General features: G+C 42.8%; 1 protein-coding gene across 2 annotated transcripts in view; it reads right to left on the reverse strand.

The window, feature by feature from the left end:
• Positions 1-1,485: 1,485 nt before the first annotated feature.
• Positions 1,486-25,642, reverse strand: part of KCNJ1 (potassium inwardly rectifying channel subfamily J member 1) — a 32,181-nt gene continuing 8,024 nt past the window's right edge. Inside the window, exons 2-3 of one of the 2 annotated variants that reach the window (XM_079104140.1) lie at positions 15,108-15,341; positions 1,486-4,922 (exon numbers count right to left, since the gene is read on the reverse strand). In XM_079104140.1, coding sequence (XP_078960266.1) covers positions 3,783-4,901 — 1,119 coding nt within the window. In that variant the 5' untranslated portion in view covers positions 4,902-4,922; positions 15,108-15,341 and the 3' untranslated portion in view covers positions 1,486-3,782. Of the gene's footprint in view, positions 4,923-7,036; positions 8,379-15,107; positions 15,342-25,642 lie in introns of those variants that run through there. The other variant, XM_079104139.1, reaches the window with a different exon arrangement.

Consider the following 25,642-nt stretch of genomic DNA (forward strand, 5'->3'; position numbering starts at 1 on the left):
TGTTGTGAAAACTAAATGAGGTAGTGTGCATAAAATGCTTAAAAGAGAGCTTCAGACATAGTAAAAGCTTGGCAAATACCCTTACATTAAAAATTTCTTGTACCGTGGCACAAATCCTGGGATGTCTCACTTGCCTGAATGGTACTTGGGTCTTCCAGAACATTTCAAAGCAGTCAGGGATGCACTGGATGGAGATGCATACCAGCTCCCAGCCCCTTCAGCGGGTTTGCAAATATCCCGCTCTACAGGGCTCAGCTCCAAGGAGCCCAGCTGGGTGCATCTGGCTGGGGAGATTAAATTATTTTTGAATTCCTAACTGAATGTTCTTTTAATGGAAACTTAATGACAGGCATTGAAATAGATTTCCTCCATAACCCCTCCTCCCACCATGCCCCCCACCACATGCCTCTGTGTTGCGCAGTTCCCGATAACCTTTATTCCCTACCCCTGGACTTTTATCTCCCCAATGACAAACAGCCCTTGCTGGACAGAAAGAGGAAATTCCAGTCATTGTTCTCAAACTTCTGGCTTCCAAAATAAAATGCTCTATCTCCCCTGTCAAGCTTTGATTGACACACACTTCCTGTAATGGTGGACAGCAACGGCCCAGGGGCGGGACTAAGAGTTCGTTTGGGTTCTTTTCCATCAGAGGCTTCCCTACTGTTTCTAGACAAGGGCAGACTCCCCATGCTGTTCACTGAAGCATCCTGTTGAGAACCCATCTCTGGTGTTATGAAAACTCTCCAAGGAAGATGGCCTCCTCAATCGTCCCTGCCATCTACTTGGGAAGCTTTTCTTTGAGATCCGATGTCACTCCTTACAGTGAAGGAAACACTGTGATGATTTCACTTCCTTGATTTGGCTGGCCACTTAGGGAGGATCTTCTCCCTTCATTCCTTGTTAGCAGTAGTCTCTCAGATCTTCATTCTAAGTATTGGCCCTGGAGCCAACCTAAGTCCAGGAAGGTTAAATTGGGTTAGGGCTCTCTTAAGTCAGAATCCCTAAAGCAACAGAGATAAATTGGGCAATTCAAAGGGAACCAGTACCCAGGAAAACTTTGAATAGAATAATACCTTTTCTTAAAGGAAATATAACTTTTCTTAAAGGAAATAAATATAGAATTGCTTTTGAAATGGGTAAATCAGTAAAGATAATAATATGGCACATCTGTAACAGTAGGAGTACTGATGTGGTCAGATTCTACTGGGACAAATGTCACTGCATTGGAATAAAACCCCTACCTTTAGCAGTGGCATTAAACTATAAGAAAGTTGGTTTCCTGATGATATCTGCTTACCATTTATTTTCTTTATTCACTGAGCCCCTCCACACCCCCGTGTTCTTCTTAACCCCCTTTCCAAATGCCCAGTTTGGTTCTTTTTTCTTTCCTTCCTTTTCTTTTCTTTCATCTTTCTCTTCTTTTCCTTTTTTTTTTTTTTTTTTTTTTTATGGTAATGGGAATGGAACCCAGGGGCTCTTTACCACCACACTACATCACCATTGCCAGTATTTTTTATTTTTTATTTTGAGATAGGGTCTCACTAAGTTGCTAAGAGTCCCGCTGAATCACTGAGGCTGGCCTCAAACTTGTGATTCTTCTGCCTCAGCTTACCACAGTTTTCTATGCTGTTTGGGGGTTCCAGTTTCCCCTTAGAACTATCTACAGTTACATTCCCAGATCCCATTTCCTAAGGGCTTTATTGGAAGTATTTTAATGGTTGTTAGAGGTTCAGTGAGAATTTGTATTAAAAAGGAGTCTCCAAGCACAGGGTGTCTTAATCCTAATAAAGGAATTTTTGGAAGTAGACAAGCTTTTCCTCCACATAACCCAGAAACAAAAGTCAATCACAAACATTTCTGCTGGTCAGCTCTCTTAACAATCAAAGGGAATGGATTGCTTCTGAGCACTCACTTCCAGCTGTCCCCAAACATGTTGCCAACCATCAGGACAGACCAAAGGCACATGTTCTCTTGTGAATTACCCTTCCATTCTATAAAGAGCCACAGGGGCACAAAACCTCATGACAACGGGCCAGCGGAGAATTGCAGCGTCTTCAAGTTGGGATATCTGATTTCTTCTAGTTTTCTCAGCAAATTAAATTATGGTGCCCTAGTACTTACAAGCACAGAGTAATCTGTGAGCCAGTAGTGTCCACGGTTGTGGCTACTGACAAGATGCACAACCCTAGGCCATCAGAATTCCCACTGGTCCGGTCAGAAGGACAAGAGTGTGTGTGTATAGATTTGTAGATACCTCAACTTCAGGCCTGGAAAAATAAAGCCACCCCTACCAACAACTGCCAGCGGCTGCCCCTGTATGCCAAAATTCACACTGGAGAGATTTGATGGAGCTGTACCGGAAGGGGTGTGTCTGCAGCCAAACTCATTTCCTCCTGGGAAGTTAAGACAAAAATGTATCCTATTTGCCTTCCTCCTACCAGTCCCTCCTTTCCAGGAGAAAGTCCATCCCTGGCAAGAGTATTATCATCAGTTTTCCCATCACAGTTATACAAATTAATGGACACTTTTGGACAGTGCATGCACAGTTTCAGAAATTTAATATATTAATCAATGCACTGAAAACATTTTGATTCCTAAGCAGTTTCAAGTTCCATTTTTTCCAGGATACATTCAAAATAATGCATGTGGAAAACTGAACAAGACGTTCATATTAAAACCTCTCCCTAAAGATCAATCCTTTCATGAAGTTGATCCATTTTAGGAAGATGTGGCAATGGCTCTCAGTAAGACCTAGCAATGCCCTATTTCTGACATCCCATTCCTTTCTCTTTCCCACTTATTCAAAAACAGCATTTCATTACAAGTCCTAGGCAAGGAAACTTTAAGCATTAGAATTACATTCCCTTTCAAACTGACTTTGCATTTTCAAAGTCCTCACTGCCATCTTGGAAGAGCAGGGAATACTCTTTTAACAGATTTGTAGGCCTTTAACTCATCCAAAGCAGACTGAAAGAAATATCACCACCATTTTTTAACTCAAGCATTCTGTTCAGCAAGAAAATGTTCACTGAGATTGCTGAGTATAGATTTAGCCTCTGTCTAAATGTACTGCATGAGATCATTTGGGCCAAAGTTTGGTGGGGGCCACAGCATCTGGATGGGCCATAAGGGAAAGCAAATTTGGGCCCTGCAGACTCGCTGGACTGGGCCTTCCTGATCTCTCTGAAATACTTGTGACCAAGATTCAGATGAAGTCTCCAACAACCAGAGCTCAAGAAGGTTAGAGCCTCAAATCATTCATTGTGTAACAACAGTCTCTTCTTATTGTCATTGATTGGTTAGTTCATTTCCTCCAAACTCCATAGGCAATTTTTTTCCATTGACAAGAGTCCATGTTAAAATGAAAGTGACATTTTTCTTCTTAGTAGAATCAAAATGAAAATATGGTTGTTCCCTGGTACTATCTACAGCTCCTAACTTCTTCAAAGAAACTTTAAAATCTCTTTTGACCTGTCCATAAGACTTTTGATGATTTAGCCTGTTCCCATCAACACTGCATAATCTCAAATAATCATATTCAAGATTCCAAATGAGCTCTGATGTCTTCCATAAGCCAGATTAATATAAATGCACCACATGTGCTAATATAATAGCCTTGTAGAGCTATGTATTTTGTAGGATCACAGTTATGAGGCTCAGGGGTCATTGTGCTGGTAGATTTTGAAGGGTCTTTCATACCCCTAAACTGTTGATTAGGTTGTAATACTTGTAGTCACTAGGTACCTAGAAGACTTTGCTTTACTCCTATTAAAAAGCCACTGCTACATTTTGGTGTCATCTGTCTCATCAACTTCTGACAAGATGAAGTTGGGGTTGTCATAACCTTTCTTCACCCTGGTTCTAGCATCTTTCTCATTGTAAAGGCACATGGCACAGTGAGGGGTCTCCACTTCCACTGTCTTGCTAAAGTTATGGAAGTCCACTCGGTATCTCCCTTCCTTGGTCTTAGATACTATGGGAACAAAACGGTAGCCCCAAAGCACCTCCTCTGGGACATAGGATGTACGGACTTGGCAGGTGGCACTGGTTGATTCCACTGTACCATCTAAAAATACCACTAATTCAAAGTCCTGCTGGGGAAGAGTTTCTGCTGCCATATGGAAGAAGGGGCTGTTGTGATCAATGACATGGTAAATTGTCAGTGGGGAGATGAAGAATAAATTTTCATTGCCAGCATCGACTACAAAGTTGATATTGATCTGATCCAAAATAATGGTCTCCCCTTCCGGAGTGACTGTGGTCTTCAGAAGCTTGCCATATATGTGACTGCCAATAAGGAGGCTCTTTCTAAGATTAGCCACTCGGATTAGGAGGCAGAGCTTCCCACCTCGCTTGCTGATCACTGCATTCTTGCTGAAGGTAATGGTCTTGGCACGCTTTTTGGGTCTGGAGATCTTGGCTAAGATGGCACCACACATGAAAGAGTTGATGATAACTCCAAGGATAGATTGGAAGATAAGCAGAAAAATGGCAGTGGCACATTGTTCTGTCACACACCTGAATCCATATCCAATGGTCACCTGTGTTTCCAGAGAAAACAGAAAAGCTGAGGTCATGCCATTAATGTTCTCCACACAGGGAGTGTGATTGGCAGACGGATGGAACTCTGGGAGGTCTTTGTGAACATAAGCTACCACATACCACAGGAGACCAAAGAAGAACCAACTCCCCAAGAAGGCTGTGATGAAAACGGTCATTTTGTATCTCCATTTGAGGTCAAGCACAGTTGTCCAGATGTCCACAAAGAATATGAACCTTGACTGTGCATCCACATTGCCGAACTCTATGTTGCACCTTCCATCCTTGGAAACCAGCCTTGACCTCTGCCGAGAACGCGCAAAAAAACGAGTGACAAACCACTTCCGAAGATGCTTGAACATCCTTTCTTTCAAAAATTTGATCTGAAAACACAACGGAGGAAAACAAAAATAAGATTGTATCTGAAGCAGCAGTGAGATCACTGGTCACATAAGACACGTGTATGAAAAGATCATTCAGAAGGATCTGCCTTACGGATCACTTGAGCAAGCTGGATTCTTTTGATAATACAAGCTTATTCTGGATACTGCAATACTATTTCCAATGGAAACTTTTCACAGGAAGACCATATTACTTAAATGTAAAATGAATGATGGACAGGCAGAAATGAAGGAAACTAAGATATCATATGTTCCAGTATTTCTGGACCTCAGTAAGTCACATACCTTAAAAATGTTTGGCCATGATTGGTCGTAATGACCAATTATGACCTGTGCTTTCATTAATTTGATATAATTCTTCATATTAACTCCCCTTTTTCTTTAATTTAGCCTTCCACTAAGCTATAATTTCTATGAAATTATAAGCTTAAAGCATTATTTATATTTTTGTGATACACAAAGGAAAAAAGAAATGCTCATCAATATGCTACCTACATTGTCTTGAGTACTCCTTGTACTGGGACTCATATATCAAGAGAAATCCTGATCCAATTCAGTTCTCTCATTTAGCAAATGAGGGAACTGAGATTCAGAACATTTAAATGACTTACCAGAAGCCATATACCTAACCAGTGGCAGGATAGGACAAGGTATAAGAATCCCTGCCTCCAGTCCAGGAAACTTGTACCATAGTGTCTCAGTTACAAAATGTTCTATTCTGAAGTTATATTCCCCTAAAATACTTTAAGGCAAGTAAAGTATGGGTCAAATTTCTTTTTTTTTTTTTTAATCATCAGTACAATTTAGAAGAAGCTCAGAACCCACTAGATGATCTCTCTCCATGGTTTGCCAAGACTTCTAGAAGGAATAATTGGAGGGCTGTTATTAATATCTCACATTTCCTTCCCTGCTTCAGATTTGCAGGACCAGTGAGCACTGATTTAAATAATACTCCATAAAGGTAGAATACATGTTTAATTCATTCCTAGATCCCAGCTGCTAGCACAGTCTATGAGCACTTGCTATTTATTCCATCAAAATAAATGGAATAATTTAGTGAATGAATTAAACTCTTCAAAATACTGTCTGCTCCAGTGGTTTCTTTTTGATAACATTTTTGTGTGACTTCCATTTTACAGTAAAATGGTGAAGGAACTTTTCCCAAAACAGTCAACAATGATGAAAATCTGGGATCACAAACACTAGACTACCTCTTCCCCTACCCCAAAGAAAATCAAGGTGTGCCTATTGTGGTTAGCAATGTCTTCATGGTATTTTTCATTAAATGCAAATATGTTTTTAAAATAGATCTCAAAATCCCCCTTCAAAAGTATATATATTCATAAAAACTAGGAAGCGAAACCAACTTAATGATATGTTTTAAATTAAAGTGATATTCCACAGTGTCTTGTTCATGGCCTTAACTCAGGTAAATACACAAGAAGACAACACCAAGGAGAAGTGGTAAAAAGAAAACCACAGTTGTGGTGATTTGAAATGTAAATGACAGGTTCTAAAGATATAAACAAGAAAGTGCTACCAAGAAAGCAAACAACCTGTCCACACTCAGAGGGCCCTGCCCAACCCTCCCTGATCTCAAGTCCCCAGAGAGGATTAGGGATGGTCCCAGGTGAGGGAGAAATGGTCTCCTTCCCCAGTTGCTCCCCTTACTTTGCATAGCCACCCTTTAACCTGACCTGTCCCCTGTGGGAACTGACTCCCTCTCCTAGATGCATGGAAGCTCATACTGTTTACAAAGCTCTTTATAGAGAGGATCTCAACTAAATAATTCTAAAAATTATATTTGTCAGTGGAAACCACATTCTCTTTGTTATTCCTTATAACCCCAGAGCTCACCCCTAAAACACCAACTTCCGAGTTTTTCTTCCCCACGCTCTGCTCCACCAACTTCTATGAGATTCACTTCACTTTCAAGGGTTAAGAATATTTCTGTGAAGTACCCCCTTATTCATCTCTTACATGAGTTTGGGTTTCCATGACTCTATTAATAATAAAACATCATCTGCCTGGACGTAAAAAGAAGTGAAACAAAAGCAACCAACCTATGAAGCTTTCCCCAGACTATCTGCACTTACCAGTATGCTAAACATATTCCGACTCAAAGCATCCATAGCTGCTTAAAGCAAGGAACCGGTGGTGTTGGGAACTGGTCGCTGTGTGCAAGCTGGTTTCTTTTAGACCCAGCCTAATTTATCTTAGGCTTCAGCCAGTAGTCTGATGCTAATTTGTATTAGCTTGGAAACATTTAACTCAATAATGGATTTGTGTGCTTTAAACCAAAGCAGGTGATTGTTCACAGACCAAGCCCTGAGCTGGGTATATATATTTTTTCAAACTCACATGGTTTGAAATACCGTCATGCTAAGATATGACAAACCACTAGTTAAGGTCCCTGGGCAGCAGGCATGGACTGCCCTCCTCTCCTTTGCCACGCTCCATAGCTCTTCTACTGTTCTCCTAAGTCATGCCAAGAAACTTCTAGCCAGAAAGAATTAACTATCATCATTTCTCAAGCCTATTTATTCTCTGAAACACACTGAGATACTGAATTTTTCCAAGAATCCGAAAGACACAGGCAAAAGCAAGGGCATAGTCACAAGATGAAAGCAAGATCACACCAGGAAGAAAAAAGATACCATGTTAATCTCTCTATACAATATAATCTCTCTTAAACTGTTATTTAAGAAATTGAGATTTGGAGGAAATCTTTATGGTTGGGTTTATTCTGGAAAAACTGGCATTTACCAAAGGTGCTTTTTACATATACTGGATTAGCAGTGCTGTTGGTTTATTTGTTCAAAGAGTGAGAAGAATTGTACTTAAATAATGCAAAGACATAGGCTAAATTCATCCACTAACCAAACCTGTCATTCATAGGGCAGACCTATTATTGCGCATATCCTACTCTTCCTAGACAATGGCATTTAATCCAACCACAGACAGAGCCAATGTGTATTTTATGAACTGTGGGGTGATTAGAGATTGTCCCTGGTGTCTGGATTATATAACATACCCAGTTTTTAGGTTCCTTTCTATTGAAATCAGTAAATCTTAAAAGCAAGCAAAGGGCTGCACATTAGCTAATATTTACCAAGGTATTCTTGGTAGCATGGCAAAACAAGTGGATTACACTATTCCCACATTTTCTTTAATGCTCCAGCATTCTTGTTGTGTAAATAGCTCATGCTCAGAAAAAAAAGACTTTTTGTACACTTCCCAAACATCGATTGTGTGCTTATTCTGTCTGTAGGGTTTCAATGACAGAACTCTTCCTGTTCTCAAGGAACTCACAAAGGGGAAGTAAGCGAAGTACATCAGCAATCACAACACAGTGTGGTTGGTATAATACCAAAAGCACAACTTCTCTACAAGATCCCTCTTACTTGCAAATCTGGCCTCTGAGAAAACATTTCAACTGGCAGTAAACTCACTGTATTTATGTATGCATATATATATATATATATATATATATATATATATATATATAGTTGCTCAATAATGATATTTTGATGTGTGCCAGCCCTGTGTCAGTCATTACAAAGGCAATCGACCAAACAGACAACAGTCCTTGTCTTTATGCAACTCCCTGTGGAGTAGAGGGAGGGGGTGCAGATGAGCCCATAAACAACCAAACACAGAGTGATGTTGCCATGATAGGTAACAGTGGCAGCGCTTGGAAGAACATCTATTTGATGAACTATGGGGTGATTAGAGATTGTCCCTGGTGTCTGGATTATATAACATACCCAGTTTTTAGGTTCCTTTCTATTGAAATCAGTAAATCTTAATAGCAAGCAAAGGGCTGCACATTAGGGGCAGAGCAATGACACCAAGCCTGACCATGTGTTACAAGTCACACATAGCAGGAACTCTCTAAATAGCTACTGAATGCTGACAAATACATTAATCAATGTATAAAAATAAGGAGTTTGCTGTCATTTATACTGCTTGGCAGCCAGAGGGCTCCCTCTCTAATACAGATGTTCTAGGAGAGACATTCCCGTGCATGGTAGTGACCACCCTGCGTTTAACTGTGTCTCTGACTCAGGCAGGAGTAACAGGAGACAACAAGCACAAAGGAGTTGAGAGAAGTTCCAGGAAAATAAATCATTAGAGTGCCAGGGGCCTTAATGAGACACTGGACCGGTAAGGGCCTAGTTACTCAGCACGCCTGAGCCGTTTGCTATGTTTTTATTGCAGATGGACCAGAGAGGCTGATATAAAGAACACCCATCTAGCTGTGCTCCAGGAACAATTCACAATTCTAAATAAGTCTGAAGTATCCTCTGTTTCAGGCCTTTTGAATTCTTGAAAACTAATGTATTTACCTCCTGAATCTCTTTGTCTCCATAAAAACACATGCTTCATAAAAACATGCACTTGATTTGCAAGCAGCATTCACTTCAACTGAACCCTCTTCATTTTGAGTGAGGTATTAACAGTTGTTGCTCATGGCTAAAATGTGAAGAATCTAAGGCTGGCTGTTGTTGCTACTGCTGTTTTGCAGGCATCCCTGGGAACAAGCACTCATGAATTTGGGATTTCTTACAGCACTTATCACACTGCCTCCTTTCCACTCCCAGCATGCTTAGCAGCCACTATATTAGACAGGGGGTGGAGAACACAGGCACTGCTTTTATTACCTCTGACTTAGAATTACAAAGGCTATTATTTCTCTATAAAAATGTAAAAAAAAAAAAAAAAACGTAATGTGTTCTGCCTTTTCGCTAAACCTCTCACAGCTCATACACGACCTTAGTTAACTTCAGGACATTTCTGAGGGTCAAAATTTTATGTTCGAGGTAGGAAATATGAGCTACGCGGCCTGAAAGCAGACGTCAAATGATTTCGTATAGTCCCTTGGCAACCATGGTGCAGAAGAAATTCAAGTTTCCGTGAAATTTTACTACTTTGTTTCAGGCCAAGAGTCAACTGAATCAACAAACATTTCCTGAGGACCTTCCATAGCAATGCACTCAATGGGATTATATGGGGCATGTTCTCTGCCTTCTTAACCAATGCAATTGAACAAACTATTTATTGAACCTCTACTATGTACCAGGTGCTATGCTAGAAGATGGGCAAGGTAACAAGAATCCCTGTTCTCAAGTCCTTCCCAGAGAAGTAGTTTAATCATTACAACACAGCAGGTTTACTGCCCTGAAAGCACCGACACCAGGGTGTTAAGACAGCCACCAACAAAGGGGACCCAATGGCTAAGGGTCAAGCTTGTCCCCTTCAACAGCAGAAGACTTCCAGTTTTCTATGAAAATCATCTCAAACTTTTGGACCACAGCCACCCAGCTGGATTTGCAAATCTATTTGGAGCCCCAAGGAGCATCAAGTCATGCAGCTCCCTAGACTACCCCTATCACATCCAGCGTCTACAATAGACAGAGGGTGGCATTTCCTTTTTTTTTTTTTTTTCTTAATCTCACTTGTGTCATAATTCATAGAAACAGTGAGCAAAATGGTGGTTTCCAGAGGCTGGGGGTTGGGGAAATGTTGGTCAAAGGATATGAAATTTCAGTTAGATAGAAAGAACAAGTTCAAGAGAACTATTGTACACATGCTGACTACTATAGTTAATAACAATATTATATTATATATAATAATAATATTATATGCTTGAAAATTACTGAGTTTTAAATGTTCTCACTATAAAAAGTGATGGCATTTCCCTTTTGTTTGGAATGCCGGAGAAGTTATCTCTGTTGTTTTTCTCAGGCAATTCACTTGGGGTCAGTGGGGGCTTATTTTAAGATAGACCTTGGCATGACTGGTAGAAACCATCTTCTCTGGCCTCCTAGGTATAAAAACAGGCACCTGGGCCCCCAGCCTTTTCCAGGCTGGGTTAGAGAACACACTGGGAGAATCCTCCACCTTTCTTCCTTGGGGCGAGTGCCCTCCTGGCACCTCACTGCTGTGAAGTCAGTGTATCTGAGGTCTAAATGCAGTGCAGGCCTTCCCAGGTTCCTCCCTCCTTCCAGAGAGGTGAAGCTTCCAGAGAGGAAATAGCAAGGTCTGATGGAGTTGGTGCTCTTTTAGGCACTCTGTGTACTCTAGACATCTCCAGGGCCAGCTGTTCTTAGTGCCATTATCTGAAAAACTTGATATATTGTTCATGAGGCATCATGAGAAGACAGGAAACCTGAGCCAGGAATGTTCCCAGCATAGATAACAACCAAAGATAGCATGGCAAAGTGGAAGGAGCTCCAGATTATTTAAGCAGGAACATGGACTTGAACCCCATCTCTGCCATTTAACGGCCAAGTGACCTTAGTAAGTCACTTAGCCTTTTCCAGCCTCAGTTTCCTCACCTTTAAAATGGCTCTAATAATACACTTGCAAAGGTCATAATGTGATTTAAATGCAATGGTATATATGAAGTACCTGGAACATTGCAATATGCAGTAAATAATGGCAATTGTTATTACTGGTTCACAGATTTCAACTAGTACAGCAGTTTAACCAGTTGTCACTAACTCTATGGCCACCTTGGGTTGATCATGCAGAGTGGAATGGGCTGTATGGAAGTCCACAAAGCAAAAGGAGGAAAGGGTTTCAGGAGAGGGTCACTAAGGTTCTGACCAAACGTCGTGTCTGTGAACTGTGCTGGCCCACTTCCCAGTATGGAACAGAAAACCTGGAATTGAATACATGTTTTCACAAATGATTTGTCTATAATCATGGAAGAAGCCTTATCTTGGAGGGTAGGAATGAGACAGAGGGAAAGAATATCCTTGGCCAGGCTAAACAGAGGCACGGTACCCAGGGACAATGCTGTTCCTCTGTTGCCATAGGCATTTACTCAGGTTTGACCTGAATCAGTAGCCATACATGAGCTCACTGAAGAGGAGAAGGCTCCCCCTGCCATCTGGGAGCTGGGCTGACACTCAAGGCAAGCTCTTGTTCTCAAATTGAAGACAAACAACTTCACAAACATCAGTATCAGACAAGACTAGTCTGACCATGATGGATCAGGATAAAAACAAGTCCTCTCTGTAATCTTGTTTGATAAAAACATGACCCATTGTCCAAACCACAAAACAGCCCCAAATCCCCCTATCCTGGCTAGTTTGAGTGATTAAGGCATCTTTACCCAGAACATGCCAGTCCTCTTGCCTGCTGGATAATAAGATTTATTAACATGACTATAGAGTGACGCTCAGTTCCTGTCAGCACTTAATCCAGAGCACACTGCTTCCTTAGACCTTGTCCAAGTCACCTACATCAAGCACAAACTCTACTTAAACCTTAGTGAGACTCCTGAGGATGCTCATGGGGCAAGTTCTCACTAGCTGGAAAAAGTCCAATTTGCCCAAATAGAGGGTGTTCCTGGTGGTCATTGATTAGAGGACACTGGCAACACAAAAGGTCATAAGCACATAACAAAAGAAGAGTGGCTGGGCACAGTGGTGCACACCAGTAATCCCTGTGGCTTGGGAGGCTGAAGCAGGAGGATCCTGAGTTCAAAGCCAGCCTCAGCAACTTAGCAAGACCCTAAGCAAGTCAGTGAGAACCCGTCTCTAAATTAAAATAGAAAAAAGGGCTGGGAATATGACCCAGTGGGTAAGCACCCCTGGGTACAATCCCTGGTACCAAAAAAAAAAAAAAAAAAAAAAAAAAAAAAAAAAATTAAAATGATAAATACAAAAATAAGAGGAGCAACTAAGAGATAATAAAAGCCAACTGGTGAGAACCAATCCCATTGGTGGCTTCTAGAAGTCACCATGCTTATATACATTTTGCACTTTTCCTTCAGTATGAAGATGTGAAGAATCAAGGAAATAACCAGGTTAAATACAAAAGTCATCAAAATAAATTAGAATCTTCAGGTTCAAGTTTTAAATTCTATCTAGCTAATTTGTTTACCAGAGTCCTTGTTCATCCTGAGATAATTATACTCTCTCCACAAAAACCTGTACCTCTTCATGGTTCCTAGTGGGTGCTATCAGTTCAAATAGTCTGAGAGCTAGCAAAACTAGTCCCAAGGACAGTGTCCCAGCAGTCTTACCCATCTTTAGTGACAGTGTGCATTTGCCAGAGTCGGAAAACAATGCTTTGGAAGCTGAACATTTATTCTGTGTGCCTTTCCAATATCATTTCCTATTGTTTTTCATAACTGTTTCTTAAGGTCTTTTGAAAATGCTAGCATGTCACAGCTATGCAAAGAAGAACCAAAAGGGGACACTGTCTTTGCCTCATTCAGAGTTTTGAAGAGAGTAGCACATCCGTGGGGGCTGAGGAAAACCCTAAGGGACAAGAGAAAATTCCACAGTTGAAGGTACTTGGCGCCTCTAAAGATTTTCTAAGAATTATACTTCTCTAAACTTAATAGAGCATGGCATGTTACCAAGGGGAAACGTTGCTTTTATTGGGTGTGAGTGGACTGCACCAGAGTTAGCAGGGTAAGACAAGGCAAAAGTGGAGGCACATAGCTCAAAACGAATGACTGGAAAGAGCAGGACTGGGAAGTCTCCAGGTGTCAGTATCCTGCTACCAGCTCCAGGGGATGCGCTGCTGCATTCTGTATGAACAGTGACCCCTAGAGCACAATGCAAATAGTGCCCCTCTGAAGTTGTGACATTTTGGACCCTGAAGGAAGTATTGCCCAGGCACGGTGGTGAAATCTCTGACATGCAGTATCATATTCAGATCTCAGAGTAATTCTAAGAGTCTGGAAACTGGGGCTCAGAGAAGTCAAGCAATTTGTCCAAGATCACAAAGCAAAAGGCCAAAAAAGCAAAAATTAGAAATTCTGGATCTACCTGATGGAGAAGTCTTTGCTTTTAAGCCCTATGGCATACCCCAACTAGTTGATAAACAATACTTTGATTAAGCACCTGCTTCCTATGCCCCAGAAATTATGGTTTTTCATACATTGTTTTGCTTCCTGTCAGAGAACACATCAGAGGGAAACAACTAGCAAAAAATGAAACCCTCATTAGATACTGAGCCTTAAAGGACAGGGAGGATTTGATTACTGGAGAGGGGACAGGTTTCCAGAGACAAGGAAGAGCTTATTCAAATGCATCCAAAGAGGTGGAGAGAAGGCAGGGGAGCGGTGGGGAGAGGACACAGGGTACACTGGATTGCATCCAAGGGCATGCATTGGAAGAAAAGGCCACAGGCCCTGATGTCACTAGCGGGGTCTCAGAGTTCCCAAATGGCCATAATATTATTAATGGAATTAAGAGGCAACTGTGGATGTAGCTGAAGACTTTATAGCATCAAGCACTATGCTTCTTTTGGAAGCTTCTACAGGTAGTCCTGGCTTAGAAAATTGTAGGCAATAGCCCGAAATTATAGAAAAGGCATCTTCCTCTTGGAGACTTCTCTAAATCTCGACAGGGTGTGGTTTTGGCATCTTCTAGAGTCAAAAGTTTATTCTGATGGCAACGGCTACTGTGGGAAGATGGAGATTATCCAATCCTGCTGAATGAGGAGAACCTGGTGGTGACAGTGAGCAAGAGCCCTGTGCATCCATTGCTGTCACAGCAGGCAAAGCTTTGGCAGACAGGGATACAAAGACAAAGAGACACATATTGGGGGGGTCTATCCCTGCTTGGTTCCGACTAGGAATCTGGACAATTGCTCAACCTCTCTGACTCTGCCTCCTGTGTTATTTCTTCTGCTGGGTCACCAGGCACTCTATTCTCCCCACACCCACCTGACTTCTTGAACTCAACCAAAATGTTATTTCTGAAAAAGAAATTTAAATGTCAGCTTCTCAAAGAGAGAGGAGTTTCCTGACCACCACCCCCATTTAAATCTGGTCATCTCCCCTATGATATTTAATTGTGCTATACTTTTCTTATGCAGCATAAAAAGTAATTTTAACCTGACCTTTACTTTTGTGCTGATCTGGGGACAGCAACACCAACTGTGTCCTCCACTGGCACCTCCCTACACTTCAGTGCTAGGCAGACATCACAAGCTCAATAAATATGTGTCAAAGAAATATTCATTGAAGTTGAGAAAGATTCAGAGAGGTTGTTGGTTTTCAAAAGGGGACACAGTGAAGGCAGTATCAGCTTACTGCCACTCTCTAATGGTGAGACTTGGTCTCTGTGAAACCTGTGTAGGACAGATGATTGGAAGACAGGCTTTGCCTCAGTGGGCTCCACCCAACCAAATGCTTACCAGCTTTCTTGTGTGGGTGTTCAAAGGCTTGCTTATTTAGAAGTCAACATGAAAATCAAGTCACTTGCCTCTATCTGAAGAGGTGGAGATGATTTTCAAAGTTTCATATATGAATGAACCTTGATGTGGCCAACAAGAGCTTCCCTGTTTGGATTCAAGCTGTTGGGCTTGGAATTTGCCAAGCTGTCTTGGTCAGAATCCAGGAAGGAGGTGAAGGCCCAATCTGGAAGATCCCTAGTAAAACACAACAAACATGGTTACTGTACAGAGAGAGAGGACAGGCCCCTACAGAATCCTAAGTAAAATTTCAATCAGTTTGCACCAGGAAGGGATAGGGTCCTCCACACAGGAAAGGGTAGAAGGGTCAGTTCTGCCTCGAGTGACTTTAACTCAAGTTCTCAGACCACTCTCTTAGCCTCAGTCCAGACCTAATGTAAATTCTAGTTTCTAATGAATTTATAACTGAAAACTAAATTAATACAATGATCCAAAGGTTTTCCTAGTCTCCTGGTCTTATTCGCAATATTAAAAAGAACATCATTGCAGTGAATATATAGTCTTATATTGAAATTTACATATGTTCCCAGATGGTATCTGAACAGAAATTGTGTATAGTCATATCATATACACAAAAGAATACTAGGTATTTAAAGGAATCGTATAGCAAATTATTTTGTAAGGTGAAGAATAATTTTTGCAAATCAAATAATCATCCTCCCACTTGTTTGTTTTATTAAAGTATGTGTGTTTGGGTGGAGGTTGCTGTTCTGGAAATTGGACCCATCTGTAATGACACTATTCTTAAATTTCACATCTTGAGCCACCCACCTCAAATGGCACTGCAGTTTAATGAAAGAACCTAAATGTTTATAAAAAGTTGTATTTATGATGTGTGCAGAGATCCTGTTATTAGTCTGACCCTTCTAGTTCTCTGTGGTTTGGGTTGGTATGACATCAACTCAGTCTTTCCAGCCCAGACAGGAATGAATTCCGTGTGGACAGGAGGCTGAGCATACAGAATGTCTACAAAAAGAAAGTACACTTTGCTTTAAAGAAAATATATATGACTCCCAAGCTTGATGAGACATAAAATGGGAGAAAGCCAGCCTGAGTGCAGGGACTTGGAATTAGAGTCTATTCCACTGCATCCAGACAGTGAGGATGGAATCACCCAGCTTGATAGACCTGGAAAGTCGGAAGCGTGGAACTGCAGTGCTTGGGTTCAAAGGACTTTGAATGCCATCTAGAGCCACATTCTAGTTTCTGTTCAAAATTTTCCTGTCACAGCCCCATCAAATGACATACTAGACAGGATGTAAGAAGTAGGTTTGGGGGTTGAATCTGAAGTCAGTCACTTAACTAGAGTTAACACTGATTACTACAGAGTCTTGCAGAGTCTCAAATTCCTCCTCTGAAAAATGGGGACATTCATATATATGTTAGAGATGAACAGAAAGAGCTTAGACAACAGTGGGACACAGGAAGTGATCAAGTTGTTAACACCTTCAGTAATATCACCTCCCGCTCTAATTTCCCTTTCAAGTTCCAGCCATCATGCATGGAATGAAAGAATCCAGCCATGTCTTTATCTGTGCTGCCTTTACTGCTGGGCTTTTCTATACCATTGTCAAGGCTGCACTAGCATCGTACTCCTGCAAAGGTGACAAGAAGGGCAAGCCTTTAGGATAAAGCATAGGGCAGTGGATTTGCTGGAGAGCCAACCTTCCTGTAGATTCTATTGCAGTGCCCCAGGGAGCCTTCGAGGGTCAATGATTACCAGTTCGGGCTTGAGCTCTGCCGAGCCATCAAAATCACATTAATGGGGCGGCACGTCACCCACCCTCCCACGTTCAAGAACTTTCTGGGAAAGCCCTGGGGCCAGAAGGAAGCAGAGCCAGCAGCCTAGGTGACCCTGTTGTTCCATGCCACAGAGCTGTCCTTGGGTACATGCTGGATTCCTCTCACAGGGGCTCTTCTTGCTGGCCCTCTTTCTTGCTGATTGCAGAGCCCATCCTGGGAGCCCCCTCAGAATGGGGGCACTGCTGTAGAAACTTCCCATCTGACTCCTCTCAAGACTACTCCAGCAGATTTGAGCAGCTCTCCCCACCTATTCTCACGTTTGCCACTGAAATAAGGAGGGTGAGCAGGAAGGGGACATCCCTCCAGGACTCAGAGCCATGCCAGGGCTGGGCAAACTCAGCCCCCCGCCCCCAGACCCACCTCCCGAGGGAAAGCAGCAGAGCCTACAGCAGGCCGGCCGGTGACGCACGTTCGCTCATGCCTATCCTCGGCTCTCTCTACCCAATGATGTGGATAATGACCAGAAAATGGTGAAACAAAATTCCACTTTATTCTCCCTTATTTGCCTTTCTATCATCATCAAACCAAGTGGAGAGAAGCTTTTTCAGTTTCAAAAACATTATTTCGCCTCCCTGAGCTGCAGTTTTTCATAATGAGATAATGAGATGGTTATAGTGGTTTCGTTGTTATGGAAATTGAATGAAATATACACATGTCCCCACAAAAGTCACAAACGTTTACAGCAGCATTATTCATAAGTCTCAAGTGGAAACAACCCACATAGCCATGCACTGACGAATCAATAAATGAGGTATGGGCATACAATGGAATATTATTTGGCCCTATAAAGAAGTGGGGTCCTGATACATGGTACACCATGGATGAACCTTGAAAACATTATGCAAAATGAAAGAGGTCAGCTATTGTCTGGTCCCTTTTATATCAGATGTTTAGTCAAATCTATAGAGAAAGAAAGTAAGGTGATTGCCAAGGAGATGAGGAATGACAGCTAATGGGGGTTGCATTCTTTTGGGGGTGATGAAAATGTTTTAATATCGATTGTGGTAATGGTTATGTAGCTCTGTGAATATGCTAAAAAAAACCACTGATATACACTTCCACTGTGAATTGTGTATTTGGGAATTATATCCGGATAGCCCTGGGGCAGAAGAAAGGCACAGGCGAAGTGCCCGTGACGGGGGAGGGACTCAAACTTCCCTTCTCGTCCTCTTCCTCCTTCCCATTCCTTCAGGCCCTTGTTGGAACCTCTGCTGAACTTGGCACTTCCTTTCCCTAGCAAGTGGCTCCTGTGATCCTAGAATCTACTCCAGCAAAATTATTTTCTTCCTTATAAGAACCCTGGAGTACAGAAACCATATTTCTGATCAACCTCACTCCTCAAGTAAAGGCATGCCAGCGTGTGAGAGGCAGCTCTTCTCCCAGGATGTGTTACTTCTCCTCCAGGTGCAGGTGGAGGTCGGTTGGAGAGTAGGAGAGCCATTGGCAGCTTCCACCCATCCGCCCCCACCAGGGCTCACAGGACTGGGAATCCTGCGTGTGTGGTTATGATACTGACCTGCAGCTCCAGAGCAAAACCCCTCGTGCCACCCCAGGCTGGCGCGGGCCTTCAGTTCCCACCAGCACAACAGACCCAGGGCCTCAGGGCTCCAACGGGCTGGAGGTGGGCTGGAGGAAATTCACATTGCCTTGACCCTAGCCACTGCACCACATTGTAGTCTCCAGTGCGCATGCGCTCACGGCCCCTGCCTGCGTGCTCATCCTCTCTTAGGCTTCCATGCGAGCTGTTTAGTTTTCCCCCACACCTCCTTTTTCTCAGTGCATCTTTGATTTCTGTTTTCTCGAGGGTTGTGTTCCTTGCGCATAGCTCTTGTATTCCTGCAGTTACTGGCGTTAATATTTGAATTCACCTGGAAACGACCTCTCTGGAGACACAGCACTATTCCAAACAAACCAGAATCCCATATGACCACCTAAAACCCCTCTTGCTCCACATTTCCTCTCTCCCATTCTTTCTCTTTCCACGCCACACACACTTAGGAAAGATAAGGATAGGGACAGAGAGCATGACTGGCATAGGAGTGGTAGGGGGCCAGCAGAACGCGGGTGTGAGCTCCAAATTTAGGGGAAATAACAGAATTGCAGTGCCAGAGGATAATCCCTTTCTCAGAGTGAGGCAGGATATCCCCTGCATGATTCCTGAGCAAGGGCCACTATCAAGAGCAAGCAAGAAAGCACCAGGCCACCACCTCTCTATTTTCAGTTGTCTACCTTAAAAAAAAAAAAAAATCATGATGGCCTATTTGATGACACACCATCAGTACCAGACTTAGATCATATTAAGGATCATAAATATATGATGGGTTTGTGGGTGGGGATCTTGGGGAAGTATAGCCCTGCCACATTAGAGCCCTAATTCCAATAGAAAGAAATGAGGCCTGTCTACCTGCAGAGCATGTGCAGGCTCACCGAGACTCTGGCCAGTGAAACACAATCCAACTCAGGCTCAAATTCCTGCTCTGTCACTGTCCCACGTGTGACCAAGCAACCTGCCTGGAGGTTTTACAGAGCTAATTTCCTGAGGTAATCAATTAGATCAATTAAGCCTGGAAGACAAGGGAGAGAGGGAGGGAGGGAGGGAGGAAAGGAGGGAGAGAGAGAGAGAGAGAGAGAGAGAGAGAGAGAGAGAGAAAGAGCAAGAAACTTAAGAAACAATGAAGACCTAGGGGTTGGTCCAAGTTTAGTCTTTGTCCCTCCTTCCCTTCTTTCCTTTTACCCTCCCCTTCCTTCCATCCTTCCTTCCTTCCTCCTTTTTTTTTTTTTTTTTTGACATGTCCGTCTAGCTTTTCCACCCCAGACCTAGTTGTACACCTTCTAGCCCACAATATCATTTCCTGATTTAATTTTCTAGGTCCTCCACATTCCCGTAACAGTACCGATTTTCAGTTATGGGTTTATTTTCAACATTGTTTGAGTCCCGACATGCCCGCCACCCTCAATTATATTCCCCTGAGAAGACAGGATAGAAGGAAGACCTCTATGAACTGTGCAGAGATCGACAATGAGGCTTGGCACAGACTGAAGAGTTGGCTCCCTGGCACCTGGTCACTATGAGGTCCAAGCTGAGAACAGCATGGAGACTGAAGAAATCATTGCAAAAGCCCAGCAAATGGGGTTAGCCAAGCAAAGATGGGGCTCAATATGTAAGAAGGGATAGATTGTAAGGTGTAAACACCACAATTTCTGCTTGTGAACAGGGTAAATGACTCTATTTCCCTGAACCTGAATGTTTTCTTCTGTGAAAATGCAAATAACAAATACCTGTTTGACAATCCCAAGATAGGATTAGTGGGGGAACGCCAGCAAAGGATACAGCAGAGGGAAAGTTGCCATAAAAAAATGTTAGGTTTCTTCCTTGTTTAGCAAGACTGAGGAGCCCTAATGACTTCAGGAATGGGGACAGTCAAAGATTGAGTTGACATTTGGGGAACAATTTTAAATTCCAGATCTGGATTTCAGCAGGCATCTGGTCTTCCTGCCACACCAAAGGACAAATGACAGGGTGCTTATGTGAGCTGCAGAGAAAGGGCAGTAAAGGGTAGATAGTCCTGCTTGGATGATTTGTCAGGTATTGGGAGCTCCTCTCTCCCTGTTGCCCTGTCCTCCTTGGCTCCTGAAGAATGGTCTCCCACAACAATATCTGGGAGGGAGACAAAAATGGGCTCTGGGCTGCTTTCAAAGGACCTATACCCAGTATCTGTGCATGTATGAAGCACAGAGACTTTGTTTATCTGGCTACTGGGCATAAATTAACAAAGGGGATGGGAAGGCTGAGGATCAGAGAGGAAAAGATTGCCTATAAAATGATGAGATCAGATTAGACTGAGAAGATATAATTGTGCCAGATCAATTGAATTTCCTCTGAGGTTAGCATGACCTGTCTTCCAGACTCAGAGGCAACCAGGCCACAGGGCTTGGTGATTGACGCCTGGCACCATCCTTTCTCTAAATACCCTTGGCTGGGGTGTGGGTTGCATGGCCACCCTCAGGGTGCCAGGCCCAGCAGGGACAACAAGGGCAGCCTTATGATATATATGGGGGTAGCAAATCTAGGTACAGATGTCTTGGGTTAAATTTCCTACTCTAAAAGAAATTTTCCTAGTAACCTCTTCCTTCTTAGCACCTGAATTGGTGTGTGTGTGTGTGTGTGTGTGTGGTGTGTGTGTGTGTGTGTGGTGCTGGGGATCAAATTCAGGGACTTGTGCTTGCGGTGTAAGCACTTTACCAACTGAGCTATCTCCCCAGCCAATACACCTGATTTTATATCTATTTTGTCTAATTAGGACCTTCTTCAGCTCTTTAAATGGTACTATCCCTCACTTGAAGCAAAACCATAAAAAAATTCAATCTTGATTCTTTTCTTCTGCCCCCACATCCAGTTCAAAGGCACATCTTGTCAGCACTTCCTACAAAAATATATTGAAGACCAATCTGTCCTCTTTCCATTTCTTTCACTGCCACGTTTGTCCAAGCCACCATGATTTCTTGGTTAGGCTATAGAAATCATCTGCCACCTCTCTTCTCTTCCTAGTATACTCCCCATTGTCAGCCTGTAAATCAGATCATGTTGCTGCTTTGCCTAAGCCTCTCTCTCTGCTGCTTCTCACTCACATTCCCTCACAGTCCCAGGGAAACTGGACTCTGCCATTGTCCCTGGCCCCACCCCTTACCATCTGTCCCCTTGTTAACTGTGTTCCCACCAACTCTGTTCTGCAAACATCCCATCTGGTCCTGCCCTGGTCTGTGACATTTGTTGCTCCCTCCTCAGGAAGAAGCAACCCTGTCCTGGATCTTCCTAGGGACTCAAGATACTGCAGTGTCACTGGGGAATCAGCTCCCTCATCACCTCCTCTGACAGCTTTACAGCATACCATCTGGGAAGTGCCCCCCGGCCTCAGGGGTAGCTCCATTCTGTCCTGGCTGCTTCCCCTTTCCTCTCACTACAGCATGGCATCTTATGTATTGAACTCTTGTTTACATCTCATCTATCACGTCTGTACTAGAAAGTTCCCTCCAAGAAAGGAACTAGTGCATCTAGTTTTCTCCTGAATCCTTGAACCACAGTAGAAACTCTATAAGTATTTCTTGAATAAATGAGTGGAGGTGAGTGAAGGTCAGTGGGTCAATGAGCGACAACACATCAGCTGGCACCTGCCTGCCCTGTCACTACTTTATACCCAGCATCACCACTGGGCCTCAGTGGTCTCTCTAAATAGAGAAGACCAGAGGAGAGAGAGAAGCTGCTTTTCTTCAGGTTACAGTTTTACCTGTTCACCCAACTAATGACCAAGTGAACCTTCCAGGATGGTGAGAAAACTAACACAGTGCATTTATAAATGCAGACAGTGACATGAGGCCAGGGATAATGCCTGTTCATGAGCATCAGGGACATCTGTGGGCATCCCCCCCACACACTTTTTAAGCTAGGCTTACATGTTTACAGTGCATAGAGGCACATACATCTCATGCATTTTGAACTCACCATCATGACTGAAAACACATTAAGAAATACACATATTTATGAACGTTTGTTTACACTTATCCAAAAACACCCATTTTAAAACTGTATTGATTTATCAAGGGCCTAAAAGATTTTAAAAGTGCATAAACAGTTTGTTATCGTTTGGATCTGAAACATCCCCAAAGGATCATGTACTTAGTCTCCAATGAAGCAATCTTCGGAGGTGGGGATTTGGGAAGTGATTGGATCATGAGATCTCTGACCTCATCCGCGGGTTAGTTCATTGATGGAGTCACATTCGAATGGGCTAATGGGAGGCGGTGAGAACTGTAGGAGGTAGGACCTAGTTGAAGGAGTGGGTCCTTGAGGGCATGTCTTTGAGGACTATATCTTGTCTCCGGCCCCACTCCCTCCACTTTCTGGCTGCCATGAAGTGATTGACTCTTCCACTGCACACTCCTCTACCACCACAGGATCAGGCACACAGAAAATGTGGGCAAGTGAAAACAGCTGGAAATGAAGAGATATACGTATATACTATAGACCAAGCAGAAGGAAAGAGAAAGAACCTCTTCCTTAAGGAGGGCTGCAACACAGCAGTGATCTCTGCCATGAAACGGGGAGAAGAGCCATCAAATGAGTCAACTGCACTGTGTGTTATTAACACTTGGCCTCCGTCAGAATGGCATGTGTCTCTCTGTCTATAGTGAGGATTTGTTGAATGAGTGAATTGATGAATAAATGAAGAATGGAAAGGGAATACACTTTTCAGAGTGGTTTGAAGATGAAAGGAGATTAAAAGTATTAAAGTAACTGGAAAACCAGGAAGTTTCCATAAAGTTCTCTTGAGTCTTAGTCTCAAGGCAGTGTTTTCCTCTAACCTGTGGGTGGAACAACAGTAACTAACATTAATGGATCTTACTATGTTTCAGGGTCTTTTCATGGGTAATCTGAATATTTATAGTCACTCCATGATATGAACAACCATTATTATATTACATGATAGCATATAGAAGAGGAAACCAAAGACCGGAGAAGCCAAGTGACTGATTCATTCAGAGAGCCAGAAAGCTGGGATTCAACCTCCTGAAGGGCAGAGCTGGTATGATACACACCTACCTTGGGTTTAATTATTAGATGAAACCCTTGCTATGTGACCTTCTTTGGTACAGACTAGAGGGCCAGCAATGTATTCTCTGCAAGACCCACATAATAGATGCCCAAGGGGGTCACCCTTCATATGTGATTGAAGACACACTTCATTGGGATTGGAAAATTCAAATTCCTTTAGACAAGACATAATTGCAGAAGAAAAGAGCAAGCACTTGTTGAATGTACCAGAAACTGTGGTAGGGGCTTTGTGGGATTTGTTTCATTCAGTTTTTACTATGGCCCCATGAATTAGGTGTAATTATCTCTATTTTATAAGAGAGAGAAGTAAAATTTAGAGAATTTTTTTTCTCCAGTGCTGGGAATTGAACCCTGGGCCTTGTGTATGCTAAGCACAGGCTCTAGCACTGAGCTGCACCCAACCACCTAGAGATATTAAATAGCTCATATGAGGCAAAGTTGGGATGGTTCCAGGTCCCAATCCAATGGTTCTAACACAAGTTTCCTAAATATTTAGCCAATAAGATGAGTGAATTCTGAGACATACAGTAGGGGAGGCCTCCAGAAAGGGCTGGTCATTCTTCTGCTTCCCTTCTTTCCTTCCTCGCTTGCCCTTTCTTTGCTGGGTCTTTTCTTCTTTTCCTCCTTGTGTCTATAAATATTCATTAGGAACCTGTCACATGCTGGGCACCCTATAAGGAGCTGGGGATACAGCATTCAAAAGGCTGACATTCAGGGAGGTTTGGGGGAGCTGGAGAGATAATAAAAATGAACCACACAAACACAGTAATGATAGATTGTGATAAGGACCAAGACAGGGACAGTAACTAGGATGACCTTGAAGAGTGTCAGGAAGCACAAGGGCGCTGGGTGCTAGGAGTGGTGTGGAAACAACCCAAAGATGAATGAGGACAGTCCCTCAACCAATGGGGGCTCAGACCCTGCCCCTCACAAGCCTCCTTCCTACAGAGGGCACTGCTATGACTTTTTTAGCTTTTCAGACACACAGAGCCCTGGTGAGTTCTGGAAGCAGAACTTTCTCTACACTAGAGTAGAGTCAGGTCAAGTCTCACTTTTCTCATTGGTTAAATGATAATCAATAATATCTACCTCTTAGAGCCATCATACAAATTAAATGAAGCAGTGTTTGGGAGAATTCAGGTGGCCAAGTGACATGCTATATATATAAAGATGACTTGAATTTCTAGCAAGAAAGAGTTCAGTTAGACATAAAGAAGGACTTTTGACCAAAAGGACCATAGGTCACTATGGCAAATTTCCTAGTGAAGAAGCTTACCTGTGTTGTCCATTTAAAACAGAAGTAGTAACTCCCTGTTGGACATCAATTCCAGGTAGTTCGTAGTGTAAAATGAATACATGAATTAATATGAAAATAAATTTTTAAAATATAGGCGTGACTCGAGGGACGATGACTTGAGTGACTTAAGGAACTCAGGAAGTCTTTCTGCTATTACGACAGAATTTCAGAAGATTCTCTGACAAAAAGACACCAAATGGATTATGGAAAATCTGCTTGTTGCCACTGCAAGCGTCGGTCCTCACGGCCCACATCTGCAGGTCTGAGGGGCCTGGAGACATAGCAGCCTCGAAGCTGGGTGACCCCAAGGGGCAGGCAGGATGCAGTAAGAGCAGAAAGAAGAAAACTCTGTCCAGATGCTTAGAATAGTAAGGTGGCTTCAAAACCCAAGCATGTAACATGGGAAAAAAACCATAGAGACTGTGATACCTGGCTCTACTGAACCCACTGTCCCGTGAGAGGCCACTGTCATGTGCCTGGGACACACCACTGCCCTTTTCCTGATGTCATAGTCTCCCTTTCTAAAGGCTGGACATCATGTTGCTGGGGTCTACTTAGAATGCTATGGAAAGCGATAACATACTTTGTGCAGTGTGCAGGATTATTTTTTTTTTAATTCCAGAGCAGGAAGTGTCTACAATACAGAGACAGAGCTAGCATCTGTCTGTCAGGTGTCATGCCTTCTCTTCATCCCAAGAATGGCTCACCATCTACTCTCTAGTCACTGAAGAACTATACATTATGTTATTGAATCTGCTTTTAGAATTT

The sequence above is a fragment of the Sciurus vulgaris genome (genome assembly GCF_902686455.1).
Source record: "Sciurus vulgaris genome assembly, chromosome: 11".
NCBI classification, from domain to species: domain Eukaryota; kingdom Metazoa; phylum Chordata; class Mammalia; order Rodentia; family Sciuridae; genus Sciurus; species Sciurus vulgaris.